Source organism: Dipodomys spectabilis, unplaced genomic scaffold (assembly GCF_019054845.1).
Source record: "Dipodomys spectabilis isolate Male_0828 unplaced genomic scaffold, ASM1905484v1 ptg000054l, whole genome shotgun sequence".
Classification (NCBI taxonomy): Eukaryota; Metazoa; Chordata; class Mammalia; order Rodentia; family Heteromyidae; genus Dipodomys; species Dipodomys spectabilis.
In genome coordinates this window covers 36762908-36790348 of record NW_024870731.1, presented here as the reverse complement: position 1 = coordinate 36790348, position 27441 = coordinate 36762908, and the positions used below count along the sequence as shown (strand labels likewise).

Below are 27441 nucleotides of genomic sequence, written 5' to 3'. Positions count from 1 at the left end.
TCATCACAGGCAGAGCATACCCTGAGACCTGATATCCATGGAAGGCAGCGGGAGAGGGTGGAGCATACTGGTCATTCTAGCAATGTAGTCTCAGCCTGAAGTAGGCAGATTGGGGTCCAATCCAGGTAGGAAGTTTGATCCTGTCTTTAAATGAAGCAGTGAAAAAAAGCAGTTCAGAAGACATGGCTCAGGAGTAGAGTACCTGCCTAGCAAGCACAAGATCCTGAGTATAAAATCCAGGACTGCCAAAACACAAAAACCATCCAAAGAACCTTTATGCCCAGCCTTCTCTGCAGGAAAGCTGTATAGACAGTCACTACCTCTGTGTGATTGTTTGGCTACAGCCGAACTACTACAACACCTTATCCTACTGCTGTCCACCCCTGAATGCTGCCTCCTCAGGCTCATCTGTAGGAGATTTGGGGGAAATAGAAGAACTCACTTATTTATTTGTGCATCTCTGAAATAAATTGAAGACCTGATTTCCTTTAGAGGGGAGGAAAAAACTGGGAGACGGTAAAGGAAGGGGTGACATTGTCCACAAAGAAATGCATGCAGTGTCTGACTTATGAAATGGTAACCCCTCTGTATAATAATATCTCAATAATATAGAATAAGATTTTTAATAGTATTTTATAATAATATAGTATAATATAGACTAATATATTTTTAACTAATATAATATATATATACTAATATATTTTTAAAGGACAGATTCGTGTGACGGTCTTCCAGAATTAAGGTAAGAGCTAAGATTTGTTGAGCTCCCTCGGTGTCTGCAGTACTCCCAAAGAGGGGTTACAGTTACACAACTCAGATTTGTTTTTGGACAGTGTCTCTCCTTCCCTTGTTCTCTCCTAGATTTCCCCCCCCCACCCCCCTCCTTCCACAAGTTGTATAGTTCACTGTCAACATAGTGTTTAGTGAGTACCACTGCTACATTTGTTCACCCCTTTTGTCCCTCCATTTCTGTACCCCCTCTTACCCTCCCAAAGACAGATAAATGAACAAACAAGACAAAAAGAAAACAACCAATGAAAAAAGCCCTCTTGTTTCCATTGCCTGGAGCGCATGTCAATGATATTGTTTTATATGATCAGATGCACGTAGGCATTGCGCCTTTGTGTTCCTCTCCTCAGATTATCCCACAGTCTCTCGATGGATGTTTCTTACTTCATCATCTCTGCCTTAATCCACTGTTCCCTTACCTGGGAGCCAAAGGCTGATTTCAAAATGCACACCTGATGCAGTGATTCATTGCTGGAGAAGGTGAACATTCTTTTGTTGTTGATGATGCTGCTGTCAGTCGTGGGGCTTGAACTCTGGGCCTGAGCGCTGTCCCTCAGCTCTTCAGTCAAGGCAGGCATGCTACCACTTGAGCCACAGCACCACTTCCAGTTTTCTGGTGGTTTATTGGAGATAAGAATCTCACGGACTTTCCTGCCTGGGCTGGCTTTGAACTGCGATCCTCAGATCTCAGCCTCCTGAGTGGCTAGGATGACAGGCATGAGCCACCAGTGCTGGGCAGAAGGTGCACATTCTTAAGATGGTCCATCAGGCGCTCATTTCCCGGCAGTCGCCCCTTGGCTGGCCTCAGCCACTTTCACCCTGACTTCTTGCCCTCCTAACTTCCCACACTACTGGGTCTTGCCTGTGCAATCCCTGCTCTCCCTCCCCTCCCCCCCCACCCCTCTTCTTACATGTGTTGTTCCTACTACAGCCTCCCCTCCCCCAATCTGCGCTCACTCCCTGAGGATAACTCTTAATACTGTTTTGTCCATCACTCCCTCGTTAAGGCCCAGTGGATCCAGCTTCTCCAATCAGAGCCTTCTAGCTGCCCAGACTCTGTATAGTCCTCATCATTTCTGACTCAGTGTCTGAACCGTGTTTTCTAGACGAGGCTGTAATTGTCCCTCACTGTCCCTCCTCGGTTACTCTCATTAAATTGGGACACTGTAATCACTTGAAAAAGGATATGATGTGGGGTGAATGGGTGAACTGTTACACCCCCATGAAGATAGCTGATCAGAGAGCTGATCTGTAGTTTTCCTTCTCAACAAAGCAGCCTTGTATGGGCTGCTTCTCCTCGTTCAGCAGGAGAGAGATCTTATTTGCCACCATCCATCCAGGTCTCATGAGCACCCACAAAGTCTCAGGTCACCGAATGGCCAGCTGTATTAGAGAGTTTAGAGGTGATGGCCAGGATCGATCTGCCGAGTAAGAAGCACACACACACACAAATGTGGTACTATATATACAATGGAATTTTACACAGACATTACAAGGAAGAAAATCATGTCATTTGTGGGAAAATGGATAGAACTAGAACAAAGCATGTTAAGTGAAGGAAGCCAAGCTCCGAGAGACAAAATGGCATAGGTGGAAGTTAGATCTAAAACGGCACTGGGAGATGACAAATTACACCAGATTCTAGATCCTTGCATCCAGTGAGACCAAAAGAGGATTCATTTAGCAGAGAATCACAAAGGTGCAGTGCCTAAGCACCTCTTCACCTTTACAGAAAATAATATACGTACTGAAATGAACTCTTAGGATAGGGAAACGAAAGACTTTTTGTCTTTTAAGTTTTGAGTTTCTTGATGATTCTGTCTTCTTTACCTTCTATACGGTGTATTCACGCGCCCATCTTCTGGAGGGTGGAGGGGATGTCATAGAATCCGAAGAAAAGGAGTAAAAAAAAGTACAGTAGCGGAGCTCACTGGATACTGATGAATGTGAACTATCCAACTCATGGGTGGGGATAGGAGAGAGGGACTGGGAAAGAAAGAGAGAACAGAACACACTGTACCAAAGAAATGTACTCATTACCTGACTCGTGTAATTGTGATCCTTCTGTCCATCCCCTCTATAATAATAAAGTAAATCTGGAAAAAAAGAAGCACACACACACACACACACACACACACACGTGCACACACACACACACACACACACACACACACACAGAGCGTTTCCTAAGAATGCCCCGTGTGTTTGTGAGGGGTATAGCACCCTGTCCCACCTCTCACGTGGAGTGTTCCTCCTGTCCCCAATTATTTCTCTCGTTGTTTTCAACTAATTATCAAATTCTATCAGAAGACAGGCTGGTCCAATTCTACCTCCACACTGTGAAGTTCAGTCACAGAATTCTTCGGTTCCTGTTCAGTTGTCTTAAAGCTGTCTGTTTCTGGGCCACTGGAAGGAGTCTGTGAAATGATGAATTCAAGTCTTTCCTGGCAGATTGAATGTGTTGGGTGAAGGTAATTCATTGCAACCATTTTTCTTCTGTTTCTTCCCCTTTCTGCTGTCCTAGCTTGGGATCTAGAGGTCTAGCCTGAATTGAAAGACGTTAAGATCCTTCCTCCAAGCCATCATTCTAACAGTGCATACCAGGATTGTCTAGAGAGAGGCCCAGACTTGCTTCTCTGAGTCCAACAATTCCGTTCAACAATCATTTTTCAATACTCCACACTCCATTACTCACTGAGCATACAAAGGTGCTGGGGGGCATGATTCCTATCCTCACTAGCTCTTCTGCAGAGCTGGGGAAGTGAATATAGAAAACCAACCAAGTAAAATGTAAATGCCTTGACCACTTTAAAGAATCAGGAAGGACTTCTGGTGAAAGGGACAATTGAACTGAGTGAGGCAGGAAATATATGTTGCTGGAAAAGGGTTAAATGATAAGCATTTTCTGTTCTCTGTACTCATCGATTATATCACTGCCGGAGGCATTGGGCCAATCTCTGCCATCAGCAAGATTTATGCTTGAGTGTTTCAGAATAATAAGAGCTTCACCACTGTGCTTTTTTTTCCCCAGCCCAAACCTGGCAAAGAAAGAGTTTGTGGCATTGTATGCACAGGGTGGGAGCGGGGGAGATTAATGCAATGAGAAATCCTGGACTCTTTGCTTTTGCAGAGAGCTGTTTAGTCTGTTTGCTTGATTGGAATATATAGGTTGCTCAAGGATCTTCAGCCTGTGCAGATTCCTATCAACAGGAAAATGGACATGTGGTAAAGCTCAGAAGCCATCGGGCTGAGCTTTAAAACATGCCTGCGACTTTGTAGATCCTAACTCACTCAGAATGTGAGTGCCAAATACCCAATTCTATTCATCCTATACGTACTTGCTTTCTAAAGAAAAAAAAAATAATAATCAAGTTGAAGACTTAGAGTGAGTGCCAGTATCAACAAAATTCCTAGGGGGGGGGGGAAGAGAATCAGTCTATAAAATGTGGACAAGAGCAAATCTCTACATTTTTCTCAACTATACTAGTGTATGCACTAAGAATAACAATTGAAAAAACCCATGCACCCTTCCAGAGAGTGCTGCGAATCCCTTGGCTTCACGTGGTACATTCTCAGTAGAAGATGGGCATCGTTGCCAATGCGTTGGGTAGTGGCCAGACGTCTTAATTAATATAAAATTGCAGTCTCTAGCCGAGTTTAATAATCCTCATAAATTTCTTTGGAAACCAAGGGTTTATTTGTATGTATGTATGTATGTGTGTATGTATTTTACTAAGCAGCCCTTAGTATATCACAGTGAAAGTCGAGGAGTTTTTGAAAAGTCTGTGACACATTTTCAGTGTGTTCAGGAGACCCCTTGTGGCCCGACTTAGGTGAAACTAGCACCGACCGAGTCTTGGGGAAACTGAGGGCATCACCTAGGCCAGAGAACAGGAAGAACAGGGCCAACCTGTCTAACAGGAGGAGAATTTATCTTTAAAAAAAAAAAAAAATCCTTTCACCAGCTAATGACCTGGTCACTGAAAATCATCACGAGCAGTCTGACACTTTTATTTTAAAATGATAGGCCTTGTCTGATTATAGGTAACCATGGTTGCAAACGCTTGCTGCAGGTGAAGCTGGGGCTACACAGGAGGAGGGCAGAAATTGTGTGTGTGTGTGTGTGCGGGGTGAGGTCGGGGGGATCAGCTCCACTTCAAGCGCTCCTGAGATAACGGATGCATGTCCCTGACTCTCATTTCTGTATTTCCGCAGGTGACATTGCTCAACAAGAAATGTGCTCTGACTCAGGTAACCGCAGCCCCCCTGGACAGCACCTTTATAAATAACAAGGTTTTTAAATGCATGAAATGGGGGGAGGGAAGCACTCATTGCGTGAACAGGTGTGCATGTGCTCCGCTTCCCCTCTTCTTTAAAACCGAGGTGGTGGCTGAGCTTCCAGCACCAGCGTCCTGATGAAGCCCTGGGTCCGGTGTGGCCGGGACCACCGCCAGCTCTGACACCCTGGCCTGCGGGGCCGCGGCGCGTTTCCCAGGAGCCGCCAGGCGGCGCTGTGGCCCCGGAGCGCGGCGGCGGCGGCGCGGCGCGGCCCCTCCCCGCGGCGGCGGCGGCGGCACCGCCCTGTCCCAGCCTGCTTTGCGGGTAAACAGACATGGCCGACGAGGAAGAGCCGCAGGACGCTGCGCACGACATGGGCAACCGTCTCCCGCTGCTGCTCGGTAACGGGGCCGGGCCGCGGGGCGGGCGGGACCGGAGCGCGTGCGGCGTGGACGGGCCGCGTTCGGGCGCGGGGCCGGCGCGGGGCCGCCCTGGGCCGGGCGCGGGGGCTCCGTGCGTGCTCCCCGCTTAGCCGCGGGGGATTGAGGGGCGCGGGGCCGCGGGGCGGGGCCCGGGGGGGCTTGGGGGCCGGGACGCCGTGCTCTCCGTCCGGCCGCTGGAGATTTCGGGGATCCGGGGACCCCATGCTCTCCATCCGGCCCGCTGGAGACTTTGGGGACCCCGTGCTCTCCATCCGGCCCGCTGGAGACTTTGGGGACCCTGTGCTCTCCATCCGGCCCGCTGGAGACTTTGGGGACCCTGTGCTCTCCATCCGGCCCGGTGGGATTAAAGCCGGGGTTGCCTCTCCCCCCCCCCCCCCCCCAGCGGCCCGCCCTGCAGCGCGTCTGACAGCCCCGACCCCGGCCTCGGCCCCGGCCCCGACCCCGGCCCCGGCCCCGGCCCCGACCCCGACCCCGGCCCCGGCCCCGACCCCGACCCCGGCCCCGACCCCGGCCCCGACCCCGGCCCCGGCCCCGGCCGCTCCGTAGCTGGGAGCCTGGGGACGGGTCAGCCCAGACCAGACACCCAGGCGCGTCCCTGCCTGAAGAAACTGGGGGCCGGTTCTCTCTCTCTCTCTCTCTCTCTCTCTCTCTCTCTCTCAACAATTCGGCTCCTCTTCCTTCCTCTGACTTTCGGGAACATCCGGCCTCTGGCCTGGTGTTAGAAGCCCCGAGTGCCAGGCGGATGTGGAACGGTTTATACAGAAGATCCGTGTCGTGCGGGAGGCCGGAGGCGATCGGTCGCTATATGAAGGGCTCCCCACCTCCCCCCCTCTTCCCCGAGCTCACTGGGCCCAAGAGTTGTGGGGATGGAAAGACGTGCAATGCCGGCTGGACTCTTGGTCGAGGTCCCGTTCGAGGTCCGGCTGTGCAGAGCGCTGGTGCCCAGGGACAGTGGAGTTGCGGCAGATAAGTGAATGCCGCCGAGCATCCTCTTAAGTGTTTTTCTCCTTTCAGGGCTGGCCGCGTAATCCAGCGCCTCCCTTTCTAGCACTGAGTGCCCCCCCCCCCAATATGGTTCTTCCCAGGGAAGGATCGCCGATGTAGGGGGTCAGAAGAACTGGGGAAGAAGAGCCTGGTGCGGTAGATGTGGCCATACACACACACTCAGGATGGGGGGATTCCGGGAGAAAAGTTTCAGGAGATAAGTTGGGTCCAAGTGGTTGGGGAACTTGCATCTCCTCCCACTGGGATTAGGGTTTGTGTTGTTTTTTCTTCCTGGGGTTGCTAATCACCAGTTTCACCTTGTTGCCTAAGGACGACTGTGCTTGGAGTATTAGTTTGTCCTCTGGGAATAACATGGATTGGGAAAAAAAAACAAAAAACAAAAAAAACGGCTGAGGTGCATGCCCACCTCCTACAGGACACCCTTTCCACTTCCCACAACCCAAACCATGGTTAGCTTCTGTGGGCTGTTCTTGAAGCCAACCTAACTGAAATGCTAAAGGGGCAAGTGTGTCAGTGTTCCACAGAAGAACTGAGCTGTTTCTTTAGAGACTTCAGCCCAACCCTGTAGTTGTCAAATCCAGTGTTGGAGGCAGAACGGTGAAGAGGGAGGATACAGATGTTCTGTTGGCATTCACACAGGCTTCTGCATGAGTCATCACTCTGCACCCTGGTAGCACTTAACAGTCTCGGAGGAAAAAGTCACAAGTGAGGGAGCCCAGAGAGGTAGCTCTACCATCATGTTCTTCTAAATTAAATGTGAGTTTTATGTGTAGAGCAAATAATGGGCTGTCTATAAATCCATGTAGTATGGGTTGTTCTGAAGGGTAATCCTCTTTAAGTGTCAAGGAGTTGCCTGGTATTTGAGATAGGAAGAATTCAAGCTAAATGATGAAGCATTAATAGATAAACACAGGCAAGTCAGGGAAGTGGGATTTGGGCTATGTTTAGGAGGAATGAGCTTTACATAACAAATAACACATTCCTATCGAGACTAGAAATCAGAGCTAAAATGTAAAGCAATCATTCCATCGTTTGAGCTAATAGTTAATGTAGTAAAGTGGGTCTCTCCAGGTGAAAAGCATGCTTCCAGAATTGAGACGGAAGATTTTTTTCTCAGCAGTTTTAATTTTTTTTCTTTGTTATCACCCATGAAACGTCGTTATTCTCAGGAGAAAGTATATGTACAGTGTTAGTCCATTGGCTGTTTGCATACAGGCCGAAATGGTTATGTTCATCTCTTTGACCAAACCTTCTATGAACATATAAGAATGAATAACCCCAGGCAGTTAACCCTATTGTAAAACATTTGTATTTTCTGTCAGTGACCTACCTAGAAATGGCTTATCTTAAATAATGATGGGCACAAAGGAAATCAATGGAGTGATTGCTAGTAACTTTCTAGGTTGAGACACTTTGAGGATGTTTAAAGATAGGTGAATCATGAGGTCAGAAATGAGAGTAAGTCTTTAGAGTCTCACTCCCAGCCTCGACACACGACATAGTTTGTTGTGAGGAGAACCTGTGCAGTGTAGTAGAATAATAGCGTCCCTGGCCCACTGCTCTAGACCGCCAGTAGGAATCTCTTCCGCATGACACCCACCCATATCTTCCCATGTGGCAGTCACAGGACGGGGAGATCCACCCTTGTCCTCGATCTCAGGTAGGAAGATGACAGGATTGCACAAGCCGGACTTGATCCGGTGACATGGACAGAACCGGCTCCTCCATGATTGGAAGACATCTGTATTTGTAGTGTAGTTTTTTCTGACTTCCATTCTTGTCTCTGCTAGGGTCAGCTTTAGTTGTAATTTAAGAAATGTATATGGAAAAAGCTTCCTGGGGTATTTCTTTTAAAGTATGTTTTATGTTTCATGGCAACTTTATTTTCAAAGTTAAACTCTTCACAAAGCAAAATGTTTGTGAAAATAATTATACAAGCACTCACTTTAAAATAAGATAGTGACAGCCAAGGAGTAATGTCCCTGGGAAATTGCTGCAGCATTATTTCTGGCATGTTCTTACGTTATCTTTATTCAGTTTTAGTTAACAGATCTTTGATTACTTGATTAGTTTCTTCTGTTTTTTTTTTTCTCTTGTATTAGCTCTTTAAAGCTAAGAGCTGGAAAGAAGCTCAGAGATAGTCTTGTTTAAGTTTATTTTAGGTGTCAAATGCCTGAAACTGAGAAGAGAAAATGTATACAGGAGAATTGACACAATATTTCCTTTGCCGGGCTGTAGTGCTTACCACAGCACCCTTCAAGTAGGCTTTCCTTAGTCCTTGGCTTTTAGAGGGCCCAGTGGGAAATCATGCATCTGTGCTCTCCCTCCCTAAGAAAGCATATCCTCGGGCTCAGCATGAGAATTACATTTTACAGCTTTGCAATTGAGAGGGTATACAAATTACCCAACTTTTCAAAGCAGTCAAAGCCTTCAAAAGGAAGGGAAACTGAGAAACCAGAGAGGAAAGCCATGACAGCTTCAGGGCAGTGTGGAACCTTGGAGGGGGTCCTGTACCAGAAAGAGCCACTGCGTAGAATGAGGAAAGTCCACTCATCACGTGGAGAGCTTAATTAGTAGTAATGTGTTAATATTAATGACTGTGTTGCCACAGTGTACCACACTAATATACCATGTGGACTGTAGGGGAAAGTGGAAATACAGCAACATTATACTGTCTTTCCAACATTTCTGTAAATTGTAAACTGTTCTCAAATAAAAAGTAGATTGAACTTTAAAAAGAACAGGAGGCAACCATCTCGTGGGGAGCGCGGCGGGACCCTTCTCTGCTGCGTCCTTGCCACAGTAGAGAGCGCCGATGTGCAGTCTGGAGCCCCTTTTCTCAAGGATGGTGGGTTTGGAAAGGAATTCAATGTTTTTAGTGCATCTCATCTTTTTTGTACTTCAGCAGAGAGTGAAGAAGAAGATGAAATGGAAGTTGAAGACCAGGATAGCAAAGAAGCCAGAAAACCAAACATCATCAACTTTGACACCAGTCTGCCAACCTCACATACAGTATGTAGTCCCTACACATCTGCCTGTGACAAATGGCCATAAAGTTAAAGGGCTTACTTTTAGCTGTATATTACCCCACATGGAGATTGGGGATGAGGACACGGGTTTTTCTTTCAGTGAATAAGCAGATTAATATATTTAGCAGTTCAGTACTATGTCTGGTATAATTCTTTGAGGGCATAGTCTATTTTTTCAGTAGATAAACTTGAAACCACTTTTTTAACAGCTTATTAGTGGGCCATGCTATAAATCTTTGTGGAGTTGTCACTTGCTTACAGCCTTGTTACCAGTGGACCTTAGTACATGTTCTCCAGACTACTGGGAGCTGGGTGCCATTCTATGTACCAGCCTTGTAGTAGGCTTGTCATTTGTAGTATTCGGACATAGACAAGTTTCTTCTGTTGGTAAATATTCTTTTTGGGAGGGGGGGGGTCCATTCTTGGGCCTGAACTCTGGGCCTGGGTGCTGTTTTTTCAGCTCTTCAGCTCAAGGCTAGCGCTCTACACTTGAGCCACAGCGCCACTTCTGGCTTTTTTCTTTTTGCTTATGTGGTGCTGAGGAATCGAACCCAGAGCCTCAAGCATGCAAGGCAAGCGCTCTACCGCTGAGCCACCTTCCCAGCCCCTGGTAAATATTCTTGAATGTGGTATATGTTAGATTCTTCATAAGATTTGAGATTCTACTTCTAGCACTAAATATTAGATGGAAAAAGAAGATTTTCATGTAGGATGTTAGTATGCAAACTTATTGTATAAATAAATATTAGTATTCTGTTGGAACTTTCTGTGCATCTGATTAGTTCTTGGCATTCATGCGTTGCTCTTGGATTTGTGTTGTGTGTCTGTTTGACGTGGTGTGTGTTCTGAATAGTACCTGGGCGCGGATATGGAGGAGTTCCACGGCCGGACTCTGCATGACGACGACAGCTGTCAGGTGATCCCCGTGCTGCCGCAGGTGATGATGATCCTCATTCCCGGGCAGACTTTACCTCTGCACCTCTCTCGCCCTCAAGAAGTCAGCATGGTGCGGAATCTAATTCAGAAAGACAGAACCTTTGCAGTCCTTGCATACAGGTAAGTTTACTTACCACCGTCCTTCCCTGTGTAGTCTCAACCCACGTCAGTGTTGAAGTGGAAGCTACATATAGAAAATGTCGATAAGAGTATGAGGTTGCCTGGTGCTGGTGGCTGTAGTGCTTACGACTTAGGAGGCTAAGATCTGAGGATCGACATTTGAAGTTAGCCTGGGCAGGAAAGTCTGTGAGACTCTTGTCTCCAGTTAACCACCAAGAGGCCAGCAGTAGAACTGTGGCTCAGTGGTAGAACACTAACTAGCCTTGAGCACAAAAAGCTCAGGGTAGTGCTCAGGCCCTGAGTTCAAGTCCTTAAAATCATCACCTGCTCACACACAGAATGTGAGGTAAAGAATTTTGTTGAGAAAAGTGTGAAAGTGTAAACTGGACTACCTTTTTTCATTTTCATTACCATGTTAGTGTTGAGAATTTTGAAAAACTTACTTTGTTATATTTAATGAAGAACATTTCTAAAAATTAGTTTCTAGAACTCTCTTTGTTTAAAAAGGACTTTTATATTTTAATGTAAATGATTACTTTTCTGAGAGTCGTTTCATCTTTCTCAGAATTCGTAAGTTGTGCCAGGATAAACCAGTAGTACTTCAAGTAGTCCATGGTAAATACCGGAAGTCTGTAGCAGAGACAGGAAATAAAAGCAGGAAGTGTTCTTTGTTCATTCTGCCCTTGCCCCGCTGCTCCCCTAGTACAGAGCTGCAGATAAGAAGCGGAAATGATTGTCTAACAAAGGCAGACACTATTTGGTCTGGGTTGAGTGTGGAAATGCTGTTAGGGAGATGGAATTTGAGACCAGAACAATTTAGTTGGACTTTATTTCAAAAACAAAATATAAGCAAAACGGCTGGAGTACTTGTCTAACATACACAAGGTCTTGAGTTCAATCTTCAGTACAAAAAAAAAGTTAATTGTGTTTTAAAACCTTTGGGTGGCAGTAGGCCTTGCGCCTGCTAAGTACTCTGCTGTGTCAGCAGTCCCCCAGCCCTTTTGTACCTTATGTTGAGGTAGGTAGGATCTTGTGTTTTTTGCCAGAGCTGCGCTCAGCCCATGATCTTCCTAGCTATGACTCCCAAGTAGCTCAGGTCATATAGCTGTGCACTGCCACAGCCCTCTTCGTTTTTGAGATAGGTCATGCTAGCTTTATGTGTGGGCTAGCTTTGAACTGTAATGATCAAGAGCACTACCTCCCAAGGAGCTAGAATTAAAGGCCTGAACCACCACCATGCCCAGCTGGGAAATAATACTTTAAAACGTTTAATTCTAGATCATTTCAGTCATTAACATTCTTTTCCCCAAAGGGGGTTAATTGTACATCTTGAAGCTTTGTTGCATATCAATGTAATTTTCTTTTAGTCAATCCTGGGGCTTGAACTCAAGGCCTAGGTATGCTTTCTGAGGGTGTTTGTTTGTTTGTTTCATATGCTGAAGGCTATCATTCTACCACAAGAGCCATAGCTTCATTTCTGGCTTTTTATTAGCTTACTGGAGATAAGAGTCTCCTGGACTTTCTTATTCAGGCTGGCCTTGAACTTGGATCCTTAGATCTCAGTCTCCTGAAAAGCTAAGATTAGAGGCACCTGGCTTTATCCATGTAATTTTTAAATGTTCCACTGAGGATTGAGTGTTGTAAATTGGTTCCCCATATATCTTGCTTTTGGCAACATTGTGTATTTAAAAAATTGTTCAAACTGCAGTGATGCTATTCAGTATATACTATGTGGAAAAATGAACTATGTAACTGTGAGCAGGGACAGAAGAGGGAAATTGGGAGAAAATGAAGGAAGGGATGACACTGTCCAAAAAAAAAAATGCACTTATTATCTGACTTTAAAATGGTAACCCCTCAGTACACCTTAATAATAACAACGCAATTGTGTTTAAAAAATTAAACGTTGAAATCTTCCCTCTTAATATGTTCCTTGGAAGTAATACACAGGAGAGGGAGGCGCAGTTCGGAACCACAGCAGAGATCTATGCCTACCGAGAAGAGCAGGACTTTGGAATCGAAGTCGTGAAAGTGAAAGCAATTGGCAGACAGAGGTTCAAAGTCCTTGAGCTAAGAACACAGTCAGATGGGTAAGAAGTACCTTGTCTTAAACCTTTGTGAGCTTCTCACAGTGCAGTAGTTTGCTGGGATTTCGTTTTTCATTTTGTCTTACTGAATTTTCCTGTTTTGCAAGTTTGAATTAGTTGTTCTCTTTCCCAGCAGTTTTCAACCTTGGTGGGCCACGGAACCATCTGCAAAGTTTTTGGAAATGTATAAGCTTGAGTCCCAACCTAGCCTCATCCCCAGAGAGGGGTTTAGTGTGTGGTGAGGCTGGACATCTTTTTAAAATGATTTCCAGGTGATTGTAATATTCCTCCAAATTTGAGTATGGGTCAAAGGGAAGTATCCTTGAGTGTGGCTTCTTTGGGATGCAGAACTTCTCTCCAGAGCATAAGGGATAGAGACCTAGGTAGGGAGCTGTGTGCAAACATTCCTGTGCCGAACTGTGCCAACCTCCAGTATGAATTTTCTGTCACACACACAAAGTGATTGAGAAACACCTGAGTCCTGTTGCCTTGTAGGGTTTCAGAGTTTACCAAGAATTGTTTTTCTTTCTTTCTTTTTTTTTGGGTCCGGTCATGGAGCCTGAACTCTGGGCCTGGGCGCTGTCCCTCAGCTCTTCAGCTCAAGGCTAGCGCTCTACCACTTGAGCCACAGTGCCACTTCCGGCTTTTTTCTTTTTGCTTATGTGGTGCTGAGGAATCGAACCCAGGGCCTCATGCATGCAAGGCAAGCGCTCTACCACTGAGCCACCTTCCCAGCCCCCCAAGAATTGTTTTTAGTGTTACCCATTTAGGTGCAGCTCATGTTAGAATTGTTTGTATAGTCACTGAATACTTTTTTTTTTGTGGCAGTGTTGTTAAATGCTAATTACCTTAATTAAGCCTCCCAAGAATAAAAGGCGATAAGGCTTTTTCTTAACCATTGGCTGTTCTCTGTGAAATTGTGATCCTCATCTCTGCATAAAGGGATCTGTTTTATAGATAGCTTTTTGGATGTCCCTTTATTCTGGGGAATTGGCCTTTGATCTGTGGCCAGAATTGAACATCTCATCATATCTCTGGGTTGCACCTGTCATCTTCAGGGCAGAGAAGTTTTGGGGGTTTTGTTGAAGATTTAGAAGAATGTGAGCTGTGTGAGCTCAGGAAGGCCTTCATTCCTAAATGGGACCTTCCGTGGGCTTTCATATCGCTGCACTGTGAAACTAGAGATTGCATAGAGATTTCATGTGAGTTGGGCTACCAAACCTCTTGGGAGATGGGGGTGCTGAGTTCTTCCAAGTGTTTCCACAGAACGTTCACTCTGCGCTCGCAGCTCACATAGCCCTGAGGCTTACAGCAATGAATGTCCTAAAGGACAGAGGAGCCATGGAGGGCTCTGCACTGTCATCATCAGCCAGTTGTTTGTTACTGTGGATTTTGCTAAGTTCCTTTTTCAGATTACTACTCATCTACATGCTTCATACAACTTTATTTTTGAGTATTATTATTATCGTTTGCTAGAAGCCAAATGGAAATTGAATTAGGACAGTGTATTTCTCAGCTTACCTTGACTTTAGGGCTATTTGATTGTGTAAAAACTCTTGAACACAAGATGGCAGTAGATCCTTAAGTGTGCAGTCATTTGAAAGAATGTAGTTTGATGGCAGTGAAGATTAAAATCCATCTGACAGTACTAGACAAGACTTTGAAAGGGTGTGTCCCCTAAGTAGTGCATAAGCCTCTTAAAGTCTCTCAGAAGATGTCTTTGTTTCAGAGACCTCTGTGGAGTTGATTGCCCTGGCTTTATTCTGTGTCTCAAGCCCCACTAGGAATTTGCCTGTAGTCATATGAAAGGCAGTTCCTTGAGTCTACATCCTGAATCCCAAACTAATTCCCTGTGCAGTATATCAGAATGTCTCCAGAGCATATGGGAAACTCAAGGTAGTTGTATTTTTCTCCTTTACATGTAAAGGATGTCTTATGAATAAAAAGTATATAGCTTCTTTCTAGCCTTCCCTATGTTGTCTTTGTTTCTTTGGCATTTTCTGCATATGTGAACTTTTTCTTTAGTGAATGAAAACATAGGAAGTCTCATTGGGTCAGTGTAGGATCCCTCCTCAGAAATCCCTATTTCCTGAGTGCGTAGCAAAAGGACGGTTAACGCCTCAGTGGAATTACAAGAGGTGAGCCCCTACCTGCCTTGATCAAGGCCAGTAATTATCAGGCAGAAAGTTAGACATAGATCTCAAAAACATTTCAACCAGAAATGTATGAGCATACAGTTGTTAGAGTTTCTTTCTTGAGGCACAAATGAGGTGTTTTCTTGAAAGCACATTATAGCCATAGATATTCTTGGTTCTTCATTATTCATTATCCATTTACAGTGTATACCTCTAGGTTTTCTTAAAGAGTGTCCGAGGCAGCTCAAGTACAGAATCTGTTCGGATTTGTGTACTTTTTCCTAATATTGGAGATGTCTACCTAATTTGAAAGCAGTATTTATGTTTTAATGTTCCTTACACTTTCATTTCACTCATTTTATAACACAAATTGCTAGAATCACACAGCAACTGCCATAAACACATTGGGAAGAAACAGAATTAGTTTAAGTTGGAAACAGAAGTCAGTGGTGGAGGGAGCCAGGCCTGAGCACACGCCAGGGCCTCAGGAGTGCTGACTGGAGACCATGTGGGGCAGCCCTTGGTCCCCTGAGGCCGTTCCAACAGCTGGTACCACAGATGCAGCCATGGCTCCCGTAGCAGAAATGTTCCTAGGTAGTAAACAGTCACGTAGTGGTTGGATAAAAACACCACGCTGTTTGAGACACATGTAGATATTTCATAAATAGAAATAACAGAATTTTGTAACTTTTCATAGGTCAAGACAGTGTGGATGATGAAAGATGACTCTCAAAGTCTTAAGATGAGACAGAGACGCATCGACTCAGTTTCAAAGTGTTTTGTTCTATCAGTGTAGTTATCTATACTCTTTCCTTCCAAAGCTATGCTGAAGGAGATCCAGTGCCTCTTTGGAAGCTGCTTCATGTGCTCAGCCTCTCTGTTTGCATTAATTTCTAAGGTGTTTGCAGTTATGGTAGTCTCCAGTAGCATTTTGGAAATGACTAGTGTTTTGCTTTCAAAAAAATCTTTATATTTTGATCTTTTGCATACTCACATGAAATGTTTGAGAATGAAAAGAGGAGGGCACAGGGAAATGAAAGCTACATGCAATTTTCCAGGTGTTTTAACCATCTATAAATGGGTTTGTGACTTTTTTTCCTCCTTCCTGTGATCCTCAGAATGATTTCTGGCAAAGAATGAAAGTAAGAATGAGCTGTGGAGGGAAGGGGGGTTGGGGAGGCTTGGCATTGCTAAGGACTCCAACGACATCAACGTAGAAGTGCCAGGTAAGCAAGAGTAGGTTTTGCACTGATACTGAAAAACAAACTGTTTGAGAAATGACTGTCCCTTTCTATTCATTCCACAGTGAGACTGAAAACCTTGCATTTTCTTTGGTATTGACTTTTTGTCTTGTGAGATAAAATTATTTTCTGAAAACTTCTTGTATCTTAATATCCGCATTTGGCAAATACATTCCAACAAAACTGGAGAAACTTAGTGTTTAAGAATATCCTGAGTGTTGTAGATTGTCTGTTTATCTTACAAATGAACACCATGCTTGGTTCTCTTTTAGAATCCAGCAGGCTAAAGTGCAAATTCTTCCTGAGTGTGTGTTGCCTTCCACCATGTCTGCAGTGCAGTTAGAATCCCTCAATAAGTGTCAGATATTTCCTTCCAAGCCTGTATCGTGGGAAGACCAGTATTCATGTCAGTGGTGGCAGAAATACCAGAAGGTGAGAAACCAACTTTTTATGCATCTTCTAAAAATGGCAAGTTCCATTTTACCTGACTTAAGAATCATAAACAACTGTCATGTTTCATTCCCCAGATACCTTCTGTGGCAGAACTCTGGCTGTATTGATCCTAGTTGGAACTTTTGAAAATTTCACAGATGGTTATTTAAGGAATAGCAGTTCACAATAAAGTACAGTGCCACAGTTGTAAGGCATTCTTGATAATAGCTTTTTACCAGTTGTGTATTAATTATCATTTGTGGTGTTTAATTCCATAGCAGTTTCTGTGATCTTAGCAGATATTTGGCTGAACATGGTGCTGCATGTCTGTATTACTGGCTGTTTGGGAGGTGGAGGCAAAGCGAGCCTGGGAAGAGAAGTTGACAAGACCTTAACTAAAAACTAATCTGAAGCTGATGCTCATGGTGTATACCTGGAAGCTAGCTAACACTCAGGAGGCTAAGATCTGAGGAACTTGGTTTGAAGCCAGCACAGTCAAAGTCCATGAGACTCTGGACCACCAAAAACAGCTGGAAATGAGGCTGTGGTAGAGTTTTAGCCTTGAGCAGAAGAACTAAGAGATAGTGCCCAGACTCTGAGTTCAAGCCCCTCTCACACAAAAAAAAATAAAAAATATAATTAAATAACCAGCAACAAACAGGGCTACAAGCATAGCTCAGGCTAGCAAGCAAGAGGCCCTGAGTTCAAATCCCAGCACCACCAAAAAAATATGTAGAGAACATGGTTCCAGTAGTAGAGCACTTTCACTGGAGGGGAAAAAAAAAGAGAAATGATTCACTTAGGATAGCACTCAGATAATAGAAATAGAGAATATTCTATTTCTTCTAGGCCTCTAATTTTTTGTTTGTTTGTTGTTTTTTGTGCCAGTTCTAGGGCTTGAACTTAGGGCCTGGGCATTGTTCCTTAGCTTCTTTTGCTCTCCTACTTGACAACTATTGACTCACAAAAATGGACTTGAGGCTTGACGCTCTTTACAAGTATTGTTTGTTTGAGCTACATGCTGGTTACTTACACCTGTAATCCTAGCTACTCAGGAGACTTGAGAATTGAGGATCATGGTTCAAAGCCAGCCTGGGCACTAAAGTCTGTGAGACTCTGTCTCTAAAATAACTAGCAAAAGCTGGCCTGGAAGAGGGCCTCAATATTGGAGTACCAGCTGAGCAAAAATGAGGCCTTGAGTTCAAACTGCATTACCAGCAAAACAATTTCTATTTTAAGCAGTGGTCAAGCCCCTTTTTAAGCAGCGTCAAGGCCCTGGGTTCAGTGATTGAGCATTGGTTCTTATGTTCTTCTGGCTAAATAATTCTCCTTAACCATTTATGAGATGCGTATCTTCACATATAAAATAATCACTATTTTTCATTCTTGCTTAAAGGGAAAATGTACTGGTTTCTAAACTGGCCTTTTCAGACTTCATAAATGTTTTTATTTTAACATAAAAGTTCTTTGTTAATCATCCCTTACTCTTTGTAGTTAGAGTAATGAAGGTTTTAAATATAGGTGTCAAATAGTGGGTCCTGTGGAAATGAGCATAGATTCTTCCTGAAGGGGTCTTCTAGTTTTGACCACATACTTTCACTTGCAGTGTTCTTTCTGTAGAATTCCACTGGTTGTAAAGGAAAGTTTGGATTAAATGGGTACTTGAAGGGCCTCAGGCACATGAATCACTGTGTGGGTGTCTGTAGACTTCTTAGTCTGTGTACTTCAGCTGACCAAATCTTACACAGTACAAAATGCTTCAATGAGTATTTCTAAAGATTCTAGTATATGATATAATTAGCCTGCTTAAAGACTTCCAAACAGCCTTAAGAGTAGGATTGTTAAGGTGTAAGGTATTATCACTATGTGTGTAAAGCTTCTGTCCCAAACCTGATACAGATACTTTAAATCTCCTGCTGGCTGGGGAAAATTTTGCTTTCTTAGTAATTTTGAACATAATTTTAAATAAGAGTATGTCAAGGTTAGCTATCAATACGTAGTCTCGATAGAACAGTTTGGAATGTGGCCTGTTTGTTTTTTTCCTCCCTTTTATGTAGTGGAATTGCTCTGTTTCTGTGTTCTGAGTCACAACTAAATATGACTTAACCAAGCAGAATGCTCCCGTGTTTTCCTTGTACATCTTATATAATAATTTCATGGAAAGTGTGGATCCATGTGTTTTCCTGATAAGATTTCCTCTTTTTCCAAATTGCTCACCGTTTTAAACTCAGTGATGTCATAGATGAGTGTTTTTTACTTTACCTCCTCTTTGGGTCAGTTTGTTTATGTTGTATTATGTTGTGTTGTAATGGCTGCTTATTTGTGTAAGTACAAATACAGCTAACATGCCTCCTCACTGCTGTTCTTTAGCTAGTTTCTCATGACATTGTGGCTGTTTGTAGTCAGGTGGTTTACCCCACCCAGCTTCTTCTGTGGGTATGGCTGCATTTGCTTGTAAGCCTTAGGGATCCACAGTAACATACTCTGCTGCAGCTCTTACTACCAAGAAGGAACTGCTACCTTCTAGTTTATTGGAGTGAATTAGTTGTATAATTTACTTTGTCAATTATAGTAGAAATTGAAACAGTAAATGAACATCTTTGGTTACTGGTTACTATTTAAAGTGGGAAGTGGTGCTGTGGCTCAAGTGGTAGAGCGCTCACCTTGAGCTGAAGAGCTAGCTGAGGGACAGCGCCCAGGCCCAGAGTTCAAGCCCCACGACCAACAAAAAAAAGAAAAAAGGAAAGAAATCAATGGGCATGATTTAATCTTTATATTTGGTGTTCTTGCATTTCCTTTCCATTTTAACTGTCCTTCAAAGACCCATTTAGTTAGAATTCTACATTTTCTTTAATATCCTCCATTGTGGGAAGGTAAAGCTAAAGCCATAGTTAATATGTAGTGGATTCCACCCCCCCCCCCCCCCCCCAAAAAAAAGGGTGAGAGGGATTCACGTTCAGGCCTTTCTGCTGGCTTGTAGTAGTAAATCTTTTCCCAGAATAAATAGTACCTAGAGAAGAGAATCAGGCACTGGTCATTTTTAGGTGCTTAAACTCTTTGTCTAATATGAAGTTGATAATCTTGCTAGACTCAGATATAAAATAGGACTCATAAATTGGAAGCTATCTACAGGATGTCACTTTGGGCAGTTGCTTTGTCAAAGCTCACTAGTGTTTTCTGGCATATTTCTCTGCAGTATGTGTAATTAACATAAAGCACTTCACAAATATGAAGAGCTCCTTAAAGTATTTAACTGATTTGTAAATAGAGCTTGTAGAATCTGTTGGAATAATTCCAACAGGAGTTTTAGATGTGCTCTGAAAAGGCATTGCAGCTGCGTAGCTTTCTTATGGTGGGTGGCAGAGTGGCTTTGCTCTCCTGTTCTGCCCTAACATTCTGTTCCACTGAAAATTGGAATTTGTATGTCCACAAATGATTTATTCTTATTCACCGTCTTATCTTCATATGGGTGCCAGATAAACTTACAAATTTGGAAACTTTTTGTGCTGGAGAAGTAATCATTTTAAGGTGCAAAATACATTTGAACAATTGAATTGGATGTGTGTCAGCCCACCAAACTGAAACTTTATTGGATCCTTGTCATTTGTGATTCAGTTTTCTACTAAATCTAAGCCCACAGATATGTAAGCCCCGGAACATTAGGTGCTTTAAAGTATGTTGAATAAGTGATAGGCAGACTTCCTGTGACAAATCCTAGCTCCTCAGCATTTACTATCTGCGACTGTTAACAAGGTATCTATCTTCTGAGGGTGTAGATCCTTCTTTCCTTGTCTTTAAAATGGTAATATTACTATCAGCCATTAATTTTCTTGCGAGAGGCAATAAAATTCTTGCCACAGTATTAACAGTTGCTACTGCTATTACTAAATATTTGGTTATCTTCTGTGTTATTGATAGCATTTTTTTTTAATTCTGCAATTGGGCCTTGACAACAGTTCCTGGCATTATTTAGTCTTAAAAGTACAACTTCCTGGAAAGCACATTATGGTCTTATGGTCTGATTCTTAGGCAAAAAGCACTGTCTGAGGAGCTAGGAGGCTATTCCAACCAATCTTTGTGTAGCCTCGGCTATGAGGACGTTTGTAGTAGTAGGTGTGTGGGTTTTGTGTGTGTGTGTATCTGTGTGTATGTTTTCATTAAATGACCCCGTGTTTGAGCTGCAGCTCAGGGCTGTTTGAGAATAGGTCTGTCCTCTCCCATGCAGCAATTCCTAAAATACTTGAATACAAGTATGATCTCCTCGAGAGACACCTGCCAAGGTCAGTCCTCCAACCTAAGACTTCCTCTTTAACAGTATTTCTGTTGTGATTAGTATAGAATATAGCATACTGTTTCTTTCCTTAGATTTTAGAGTTGTGATACAGTGAGGCTTTACAGCACAGTTGTACACAGGTGCAGTGTCACATAAGTCCTCCAATGTGTACCTACATCTCTCTCCTTTTGTACCTGTTCTCATGGTCTTGCAGATTCAAGAGTGTGACCTTGCTTCTTTGGCTGGTGCTTTACTTTTTCTCTCCAAATTTCATGTGTCATACTGTGTCATAGTGGTTTTGTTCTGTTTTGCTGTGATATACAGACGTTTGAACACTATGGATTTTGCTTTACTGATCTTTATTTAGTGTTTAAAGTGCTTTGGTCTGCTGCTTAGCAGCAGTATAAACTAGTATAAACTTTCAGCTGTAAAGATGCATTGTTGATGTTTAGCTTGTCCCATTTGTTGCTTTAATGGCATTGCTTCAATCCATATTTCAGTCATATCCTGTGTTCTAGAACAAATTGGCTTCCTTTAAAAACCTTTGGAGTGCGTGAATTTATTATTCTAAATGACAAATTTCAAGGGTTACAGTTTTCTGCAGTATTGAGTAATGTGCTGTGCGTAGTCTAGGAGCAACAAGCTATCATGCAGCCTAGGCGTTAGTAACTTAGAGCTTCTGTTAGTGCACTTTTGATGGCTGCACAGTGTGGGCCCCACAGAGCAGCACAGATCTCACATGCTAGTCACCTAACCAGGAGACATACTTTTGTACTTTTTCAATAGGAATGACAGTTCTAGCCCCAGTATGTATTTAGAGTATAAAAACATGATTGTCAAGCATAAAAATATCTATTATGTTATTAGCTATAATATGCTTTATTGAAATTAGAAAATGTTTTTGCAGGATAAAACCTGTTTTCATCTGTTGCTCTTTCAGGTTATTTTCCTGCTTTTAAGTGACTTTTTTTGTTTGTTTGCAGAGGAAGTTTCACTGTGCAAATCTGACTTCATGGCCTCGCTGGCTGTACTCCTTATATGATGCGGTAAGTATCCTAAACTTGTGTGGTAAACTCTGTCCTACGGAAGGATCATGAAAGCGGGGCCGCCCTACCAGGACTTACCCTCTGTAGTCTGCCATTTTCAGAAGAGTGCCAGTGACTGCGCTTGAAGGAGACTGTTGGATATACCCTTACAGTCTGACCAAAGTCACCTTTCACAGCTGTCAGTGACTGTAAGGATATGATACCATGAAAAATTTCAAGGTTTATTGAACATCTGAAAATCTGTTGGGAGAAGTGATAGACACAAACAGCAAATAAGTCTCAGATACCATTTTTCTTTGGGTTTCCCCTAAACAAGATCATTAACTCATTTCTCTTGATCTCTAGTCTAATAAGCATGCTCCATGAGTGCTTCTGTTCCCGGTTTTTTGGTTTTTTTTGTCGGTCGTGGGGCTTGAACTCTGGGCCTGGGCGCTGTCCCTCAGCTCTTCAGCTCAAGGCGAGCGCTCTACCACTTGAGCTACAGCGCCACTTTCGGTTTTCTGGTGGTTTATTGGAGATAGGAGTCTCACGGTCTCTCCTGCCCGGGCTGGCTTTGAACCGCGATCCTTGCCTCCTGAGTAGCTAGGATTACAGGCGTGAGCCACCAGCGCCCGGCTTGTTCCCGGTTTTAATAGCAGGCATCGCCACGCTTTTATCAAAACCACACTGACTGTTGGAGTAGCTTAGAGAATCTACAAAAGACTCAGGCTCAATTTCTGTCACTGTGCTTTGGAGCAGATTACTTCTGTAAATACAGGGAAGGAAAGTGGAGTAGAAGCTACTACAGTTGGCTGATACTCAACAAGTATTACAGATTCCCCTTAGGTGAATCACTGTGCAACAAATCCAAAGTCCTGGGAAAGCTGACCAAGTAGGTTTTGAGCACTTAGGACACACTTATCATTTATGGGAAAGGTAGCGGTTCTCTGTTCTTCACTTTGAGCCATTATGGAACAGGCTGAAGAAAGAAAAAAATAAACAGCATTTTTAGTAGTAAATAGGTTCCAGATAAGATGTGCAGACAGCAAATGCTAGAGCAGTGATCTGTAAGGCCACAGTCTGGTATACTGAGCCAGGAGAGGCTTTGAGTAAGCCCTAGAAGAGGGACCAGTTCCAAGCAGAAGCCAACAGGACACTTGCAGGGCAGCTGGGAGCATCCTTGGGTCAGATGGACGTGGGTCAGAAGCCTGCTCCATTGTTTCAGTGTAGCACACTGGAACTTGGGTGTATGGTTTGAGATCTTACTGCCTATTGCATATAATGGTTCCAACTACTGTCAGTACAGTTTTATTACAAACTCATAGTAAAGTTTAACAAGTCTGTGAACTTTACCATGGCTACTTTTATTTTTAACCAGGAAACCTTAATGGATAGAATTAAGAAACAGCTACATGAATGGGATGAAAATCTCAAAGAGGACTCTCTTCCTTCAAATCCAATAGGTATGAAAAGTCAACTTCTTTGCTGTGGCCTATATATTGCTGGAAGAAATTTAAGACATGGTTAAAATAATTCTGAGAAGCAGGCCATTTTGTTAATAATGAAATTTTGGGAATACTCTCATTTTAGCCAGATTTTCTACTCAAATTGCAATTAAGTCTGTCATTCAAATATAGTTCCTGAGCACAGACCTTTTTCTGTTCTTGCATTATTTACAAGTGACTATAGTTCTAGAATTTACACTTTTATATACACATAATATCATTTACATAGTGAAAATTAATTGACCTCTAACATGGGTTTGAGCCTTTGGTTTTATTTAAAGGAAGATAGTAATTGGTATGTTTTGGAGGATTTTTAATTTTAGCATCTGAAAATCCCTTTTTTTTTTTTTTTTTAAGATTTTTCTTATAGAGTAGCTGCCTGTCTTCCTATTGATGATGTATTGAGAATTCAGCTCCTTAAAATTGGTAGTGCTATCCAACGACTCCGCTGTGAATTAGACATCATGAGTAAAGTAAGTAAAGTGAATGTTGCTGATACTCATGTTTAATCAAACTAGAAAACCATTTATTGTTGGGAGCAAGAGAGCTGTCACTAGCATTAAGTTATGTAGTCATGTAATTAGAGAAACTCTTGATTGCCTGTCACAGTTTACATTAAAAACACTTCGAAGTAGATTGAGCATTCAGATTTAATCCAAAGTGCTCTGGATGTTTTTCCTTTGAGGTTTCAGACCATTTTGAATTTGGGGACTAGGTGTGATCAGCCAGTCCATGCATGTATTCCAAAATGTAGAATCCCTGTCCCAAATTTGTTAAGGGTCAGTCAGTCAAACTGACTTACAATTTCAGCTGGCATCAGAGAAACTTTTAACTATTTTGCATTTCTCAACTATGAAACCATATGATGATAATCATGGAACATTTGTGGTTATTTATTGCTTATAAAACTAAATGACCTTGTAAGGGTAACAGTCAGTACATGTTTAGCAGATCGTAGTTTCGGTGTTTTTATCCCATCCACATTTTCCAGTATTTGAAGGAATGTGGTGAAATATATCAAAAGAAGTTTCTTAGCTGGGCGCTGGTGGCTCACGCCTGTAACCCTAGATACTTAGGAGGCTGAGATCTGAGGATCATGGTTCAAATCCAGCCCAGGCACAAAAGTCTGAGACTCTGATCTCCAATAAACCACTAAAAAACTGGATGTGGCGCTGTGGCTCAAGAAGTAGAGTGCTTGCCTTGAGCTGTGCCCAGGCTCAAAGTTCAAGCCCCATGACTGACCAAAAAAAAAGTTTCTTGATGCTCATCATCCCTGCTAACCATTTCCTCTTTAACTTCTTAGTGTACCTCCCTCTGCTGTAAACAGTGTCAAGAAACAGAAATAACCACCAAAAATGAAATATTCAGGTAAAATATTTATTTATGTACCCTTATACATTTCCAATTGCTTTATCAAAAATTAGGGTCAAGTCTTAATTTCCATTCCCACATATTTCCCTCCATTGCTTGAAACTATACTTACGAAATATGCATGGAATTAACACAATTTAGGGAAAGGCCATCTTTCAGATAGTGAAGTCCCAGCAGCTGTGGCCATATAAAGAATGGCAGTGGAGAACATCACTTCTGCCAAAGCAGGGCGTGCTTCTAAACAAGTGATGAAACATGTTTGAGAAAGGCATCAGGGGCTGGGAAGGTGGCTCAGTGGTAGAGCGCTTGCCTTGCACGCATGAGGCCCTGGGTTTGATTCCTCAGCACCACATAAGCAAAAAGAAAAAAGCCGGAAGTGGCGCTGTGGCTCAAGTGGTAGAGCGCTAGCTTTGAGCTGAAGAGCTGAGGGACAGTGCCAAGGCCCAGAGTTCAGGCCCCACGACTGGACCCCCCAAAAAAAAAAGAAAAGAAAAAGGCATCAGTTGCCCAAGATGTTTTCACTAAACTTATTGTTGAATTTTAAAACTAACTTTTTCCTTTGGGGTATCATGTGCACCTACACAAAGGAATATCTGCTACCTTCCAATGATGACTCATACAAGATTCTGTTACTATAAAACTAAAAGATTAGCCAGGCATCAGTGATTCACCGCTGTAATTCTAGCTACTCAAGAGGCTGAGCTCTGAGGATCATAGTTCAAATCCAGTCAGAGCAAGACAGTCTGTGAGACTCTTTCCTTCAAGTAGCCAGCAAAAAAGGTGGAAGTAGAGCCATGGTTCAAGTCGTAGAGCATCAACCTTGAGCCAGAAAACTTAAGGGACAGTGTTTATGTGCCCTGAGCTCAAGCCTTAGTACCAACACAGAAGATTAAAATTCATCAGAAAAATCTAGTGATTGTCTTATAGTCCATGCTGTTTTTTGCTTTAGCTTATCCTTATGTGGGCCGATGGCTGCTTATGTGAATCCTCATGGATATGTGCATGAGACGCTTACCGTGTACAGAGCCGGCAACCTGAATCTCATAGGCCGGCCTACCACAGAGCACAGCTGGTTTCCTGGGTAAGAGGATGGTGATGGTGGTTTTTTTGTTGTTTTGGTTTAATGGGTAGAAAACCCCAAAGTTCTAAATAGAGTTGCTAGAATTACAATGAAAAGAAAACAGGCATGACATGAATAACTTAAACAGCCTTTATCCCATGAATAGACAAAAATGTCTTTATGAACTGTTTGCATAGTACCATTGAACTGAATATATGGAGAAAAAAGGTTAACAATTACTGTTGTCCTGAAATTACTACATAGCTAATCCGAAGTTACTCTCTTCTGTTAGCGCTAAAAATGAGCTGTTTGCAATGATGCACATAATCTATGTGTGGATCATGTTCTACAGTAGTATCAAATCGAGTTTTCCTGATAAGCTACAGAGAACACTGAATTCTTTTCCTTGTACTTATTTTACTTTACCCCAGTGGTTCTCAACGTTAAGAGTCTCAGAACTCGTTGATTTCCTGCTGTATTACCCTAATAGCTAGCCCTGCCACATTCTCTTCCACATATGGAATCAGCCTTTGCTTTGAGAGAGCCACAGTAGGAGGTGGCCAAGGCACTACAGGTGGGTCCCGTATCAACAGAGCTTCCAGTCAGCTCTTCCTAGTTAAACTGTTCTTTGAAGATAGCAAGTTGACTAAAACAAACGTGTATGTGTGCAGGTGGGTTGCTGTTCCCCAACTTGGTACTCTACAGAGCAACAAAGGGAAAATGTCTTCCCAGTGGAAGAAAAACCGAACCATAGCTTCAAATAATATAGCTTCAAATCATTAATACGGCCAATTATACATGAAAGCTGATATATTACCATAGGAATTGCAAAAGTGACCAAATACTTGTACAATGTTTCTGTGAAGTGTATGGTTTAAATCCCATGTAAGTCAGGCTAACCTCAAACTTGTAAATCCTTTGGCCTTGGTCTCAGACACTGTGGCCAGTCTTTTTAATTCTTCAAATTTGGCTCTTAAGAAATTTCCATGCAAAAGATTTCCACGGCAGGCTTGGGTACTGAGTCATGCTTCCTTAGCTGCCATCTTCCCTTCATTTTATAGGTATGCCTGGACCATTGCCCAGTGTAAGATTTGTGCAAGCCACATTGGATGGAAATTTACAGCCACTAAAAAAGACATGTCCCCTCAAAAATTTTGGGGGTTAACCCGATCTGCTCTGTTGCCCACAATCCCAGACACAGAAGATGAACTAAGCCCAGACAAAGTAATACTTTGCTTGTAAATGGATGTAATATGGTAGCGGTAAAGATATGATCTGCTTTGGAAATTGCCTTTGATGCGTACACGTAAGTAACCAGCAACATTATGTATGAAGGGTTACAGTTTCTTAGTCCACCTGTATGGAAAAGTACACTTTCAGAGAGGATGAAAGGAAGTCTAGAATACAAGAAAACTCTTTGAAACTGATGATCCTGTTTGCTGTGTGCACACACGTGCGCGCTCACACACACATTCACACAAAACACTTTAATTCATCATGCATTGGCACCAGTCATCTGAATGATCAAGTTCCAAGCTAGGGTGCCAAGCACAAGTTTCCTTTTGAATGCAGCAAGGCAGCGTGCGTTACTTTTAAAGGATTCTGTTCTTCTCAATTTTCCTTAGCTCATACTGATTTGTAAATTTTGAAAATATTAAATATGAAGTTTGAGTTAAAAATCCCCATTTCCTTTACATGTTTCTTGGTGAAAA

At 43.0% G+C, this 27441-nt stretch overlaps 1 protein-coding gene across 2 annotated transcripts; it reads left to right on the top strand.

Moving 5' to 3' along the window:
* The first annotated feature begins 5378 nt into the window (after positions 1–5378).
* Crbn (cereblon) lies at positions 5379–27182 on the top strand. Of its 2 annotated transcripts, none has more exons than XM_042679696.1 (11): positions 5379–5468; positions 9421–9527; positions 10398–10600; positions 12541–12690; positions 16336–16495; positions 21752–21814; positions 23172–23256; positions 23656–23771; positions 24602–24666; positions 25619–25750; positions 26791–27182. In XM_042679696.1, the coding sequence occupies exons 1-11, from the start codon at positions 5402–5404 to the stop codon at positions 26969–26971; spliced, it is 1329 nt and encodes a 442-aa protein (XP_042535630.1). In that variant the 5' UTR covers positions 5379–5401; the 3' UTR covers positions 26972–27182. The 2 variants fall into 2 exon arrangements, with proteins under 2 accessions (XP_042535630.1, XP_042535631.1); XM_042679697.1 differs by having other exon boundaries at positions 5386–5468; positions 9424–9527.
* Positions 27183–27441: the final 259 nt, after the last annotated feature.

Bases quoted from the DNA above. Each gene is read 5' to 3' on its own strand.
- Crbn (XM_042679696.1), top strand. From the start codon at position 5,402: ATGGCCGACGAGGAAGAGCCGCAGGACGCTGCGCACGACATGGGCAAC. The intron at 9,528-10,397 runs GTATGTAGTCCC...TGTTCTGAATAG, and splicing joins GTCTGCCAACCTCACATACA to TACCTGGGCGCGGATATGGA. The intron at 25,751-26,790 runs GTAAGAGGATGG...TTCATTTTATAG, and splicing joins GAGCACAGCTGGTTTCCTGG to GTATGCCTGGACCATTGCCC.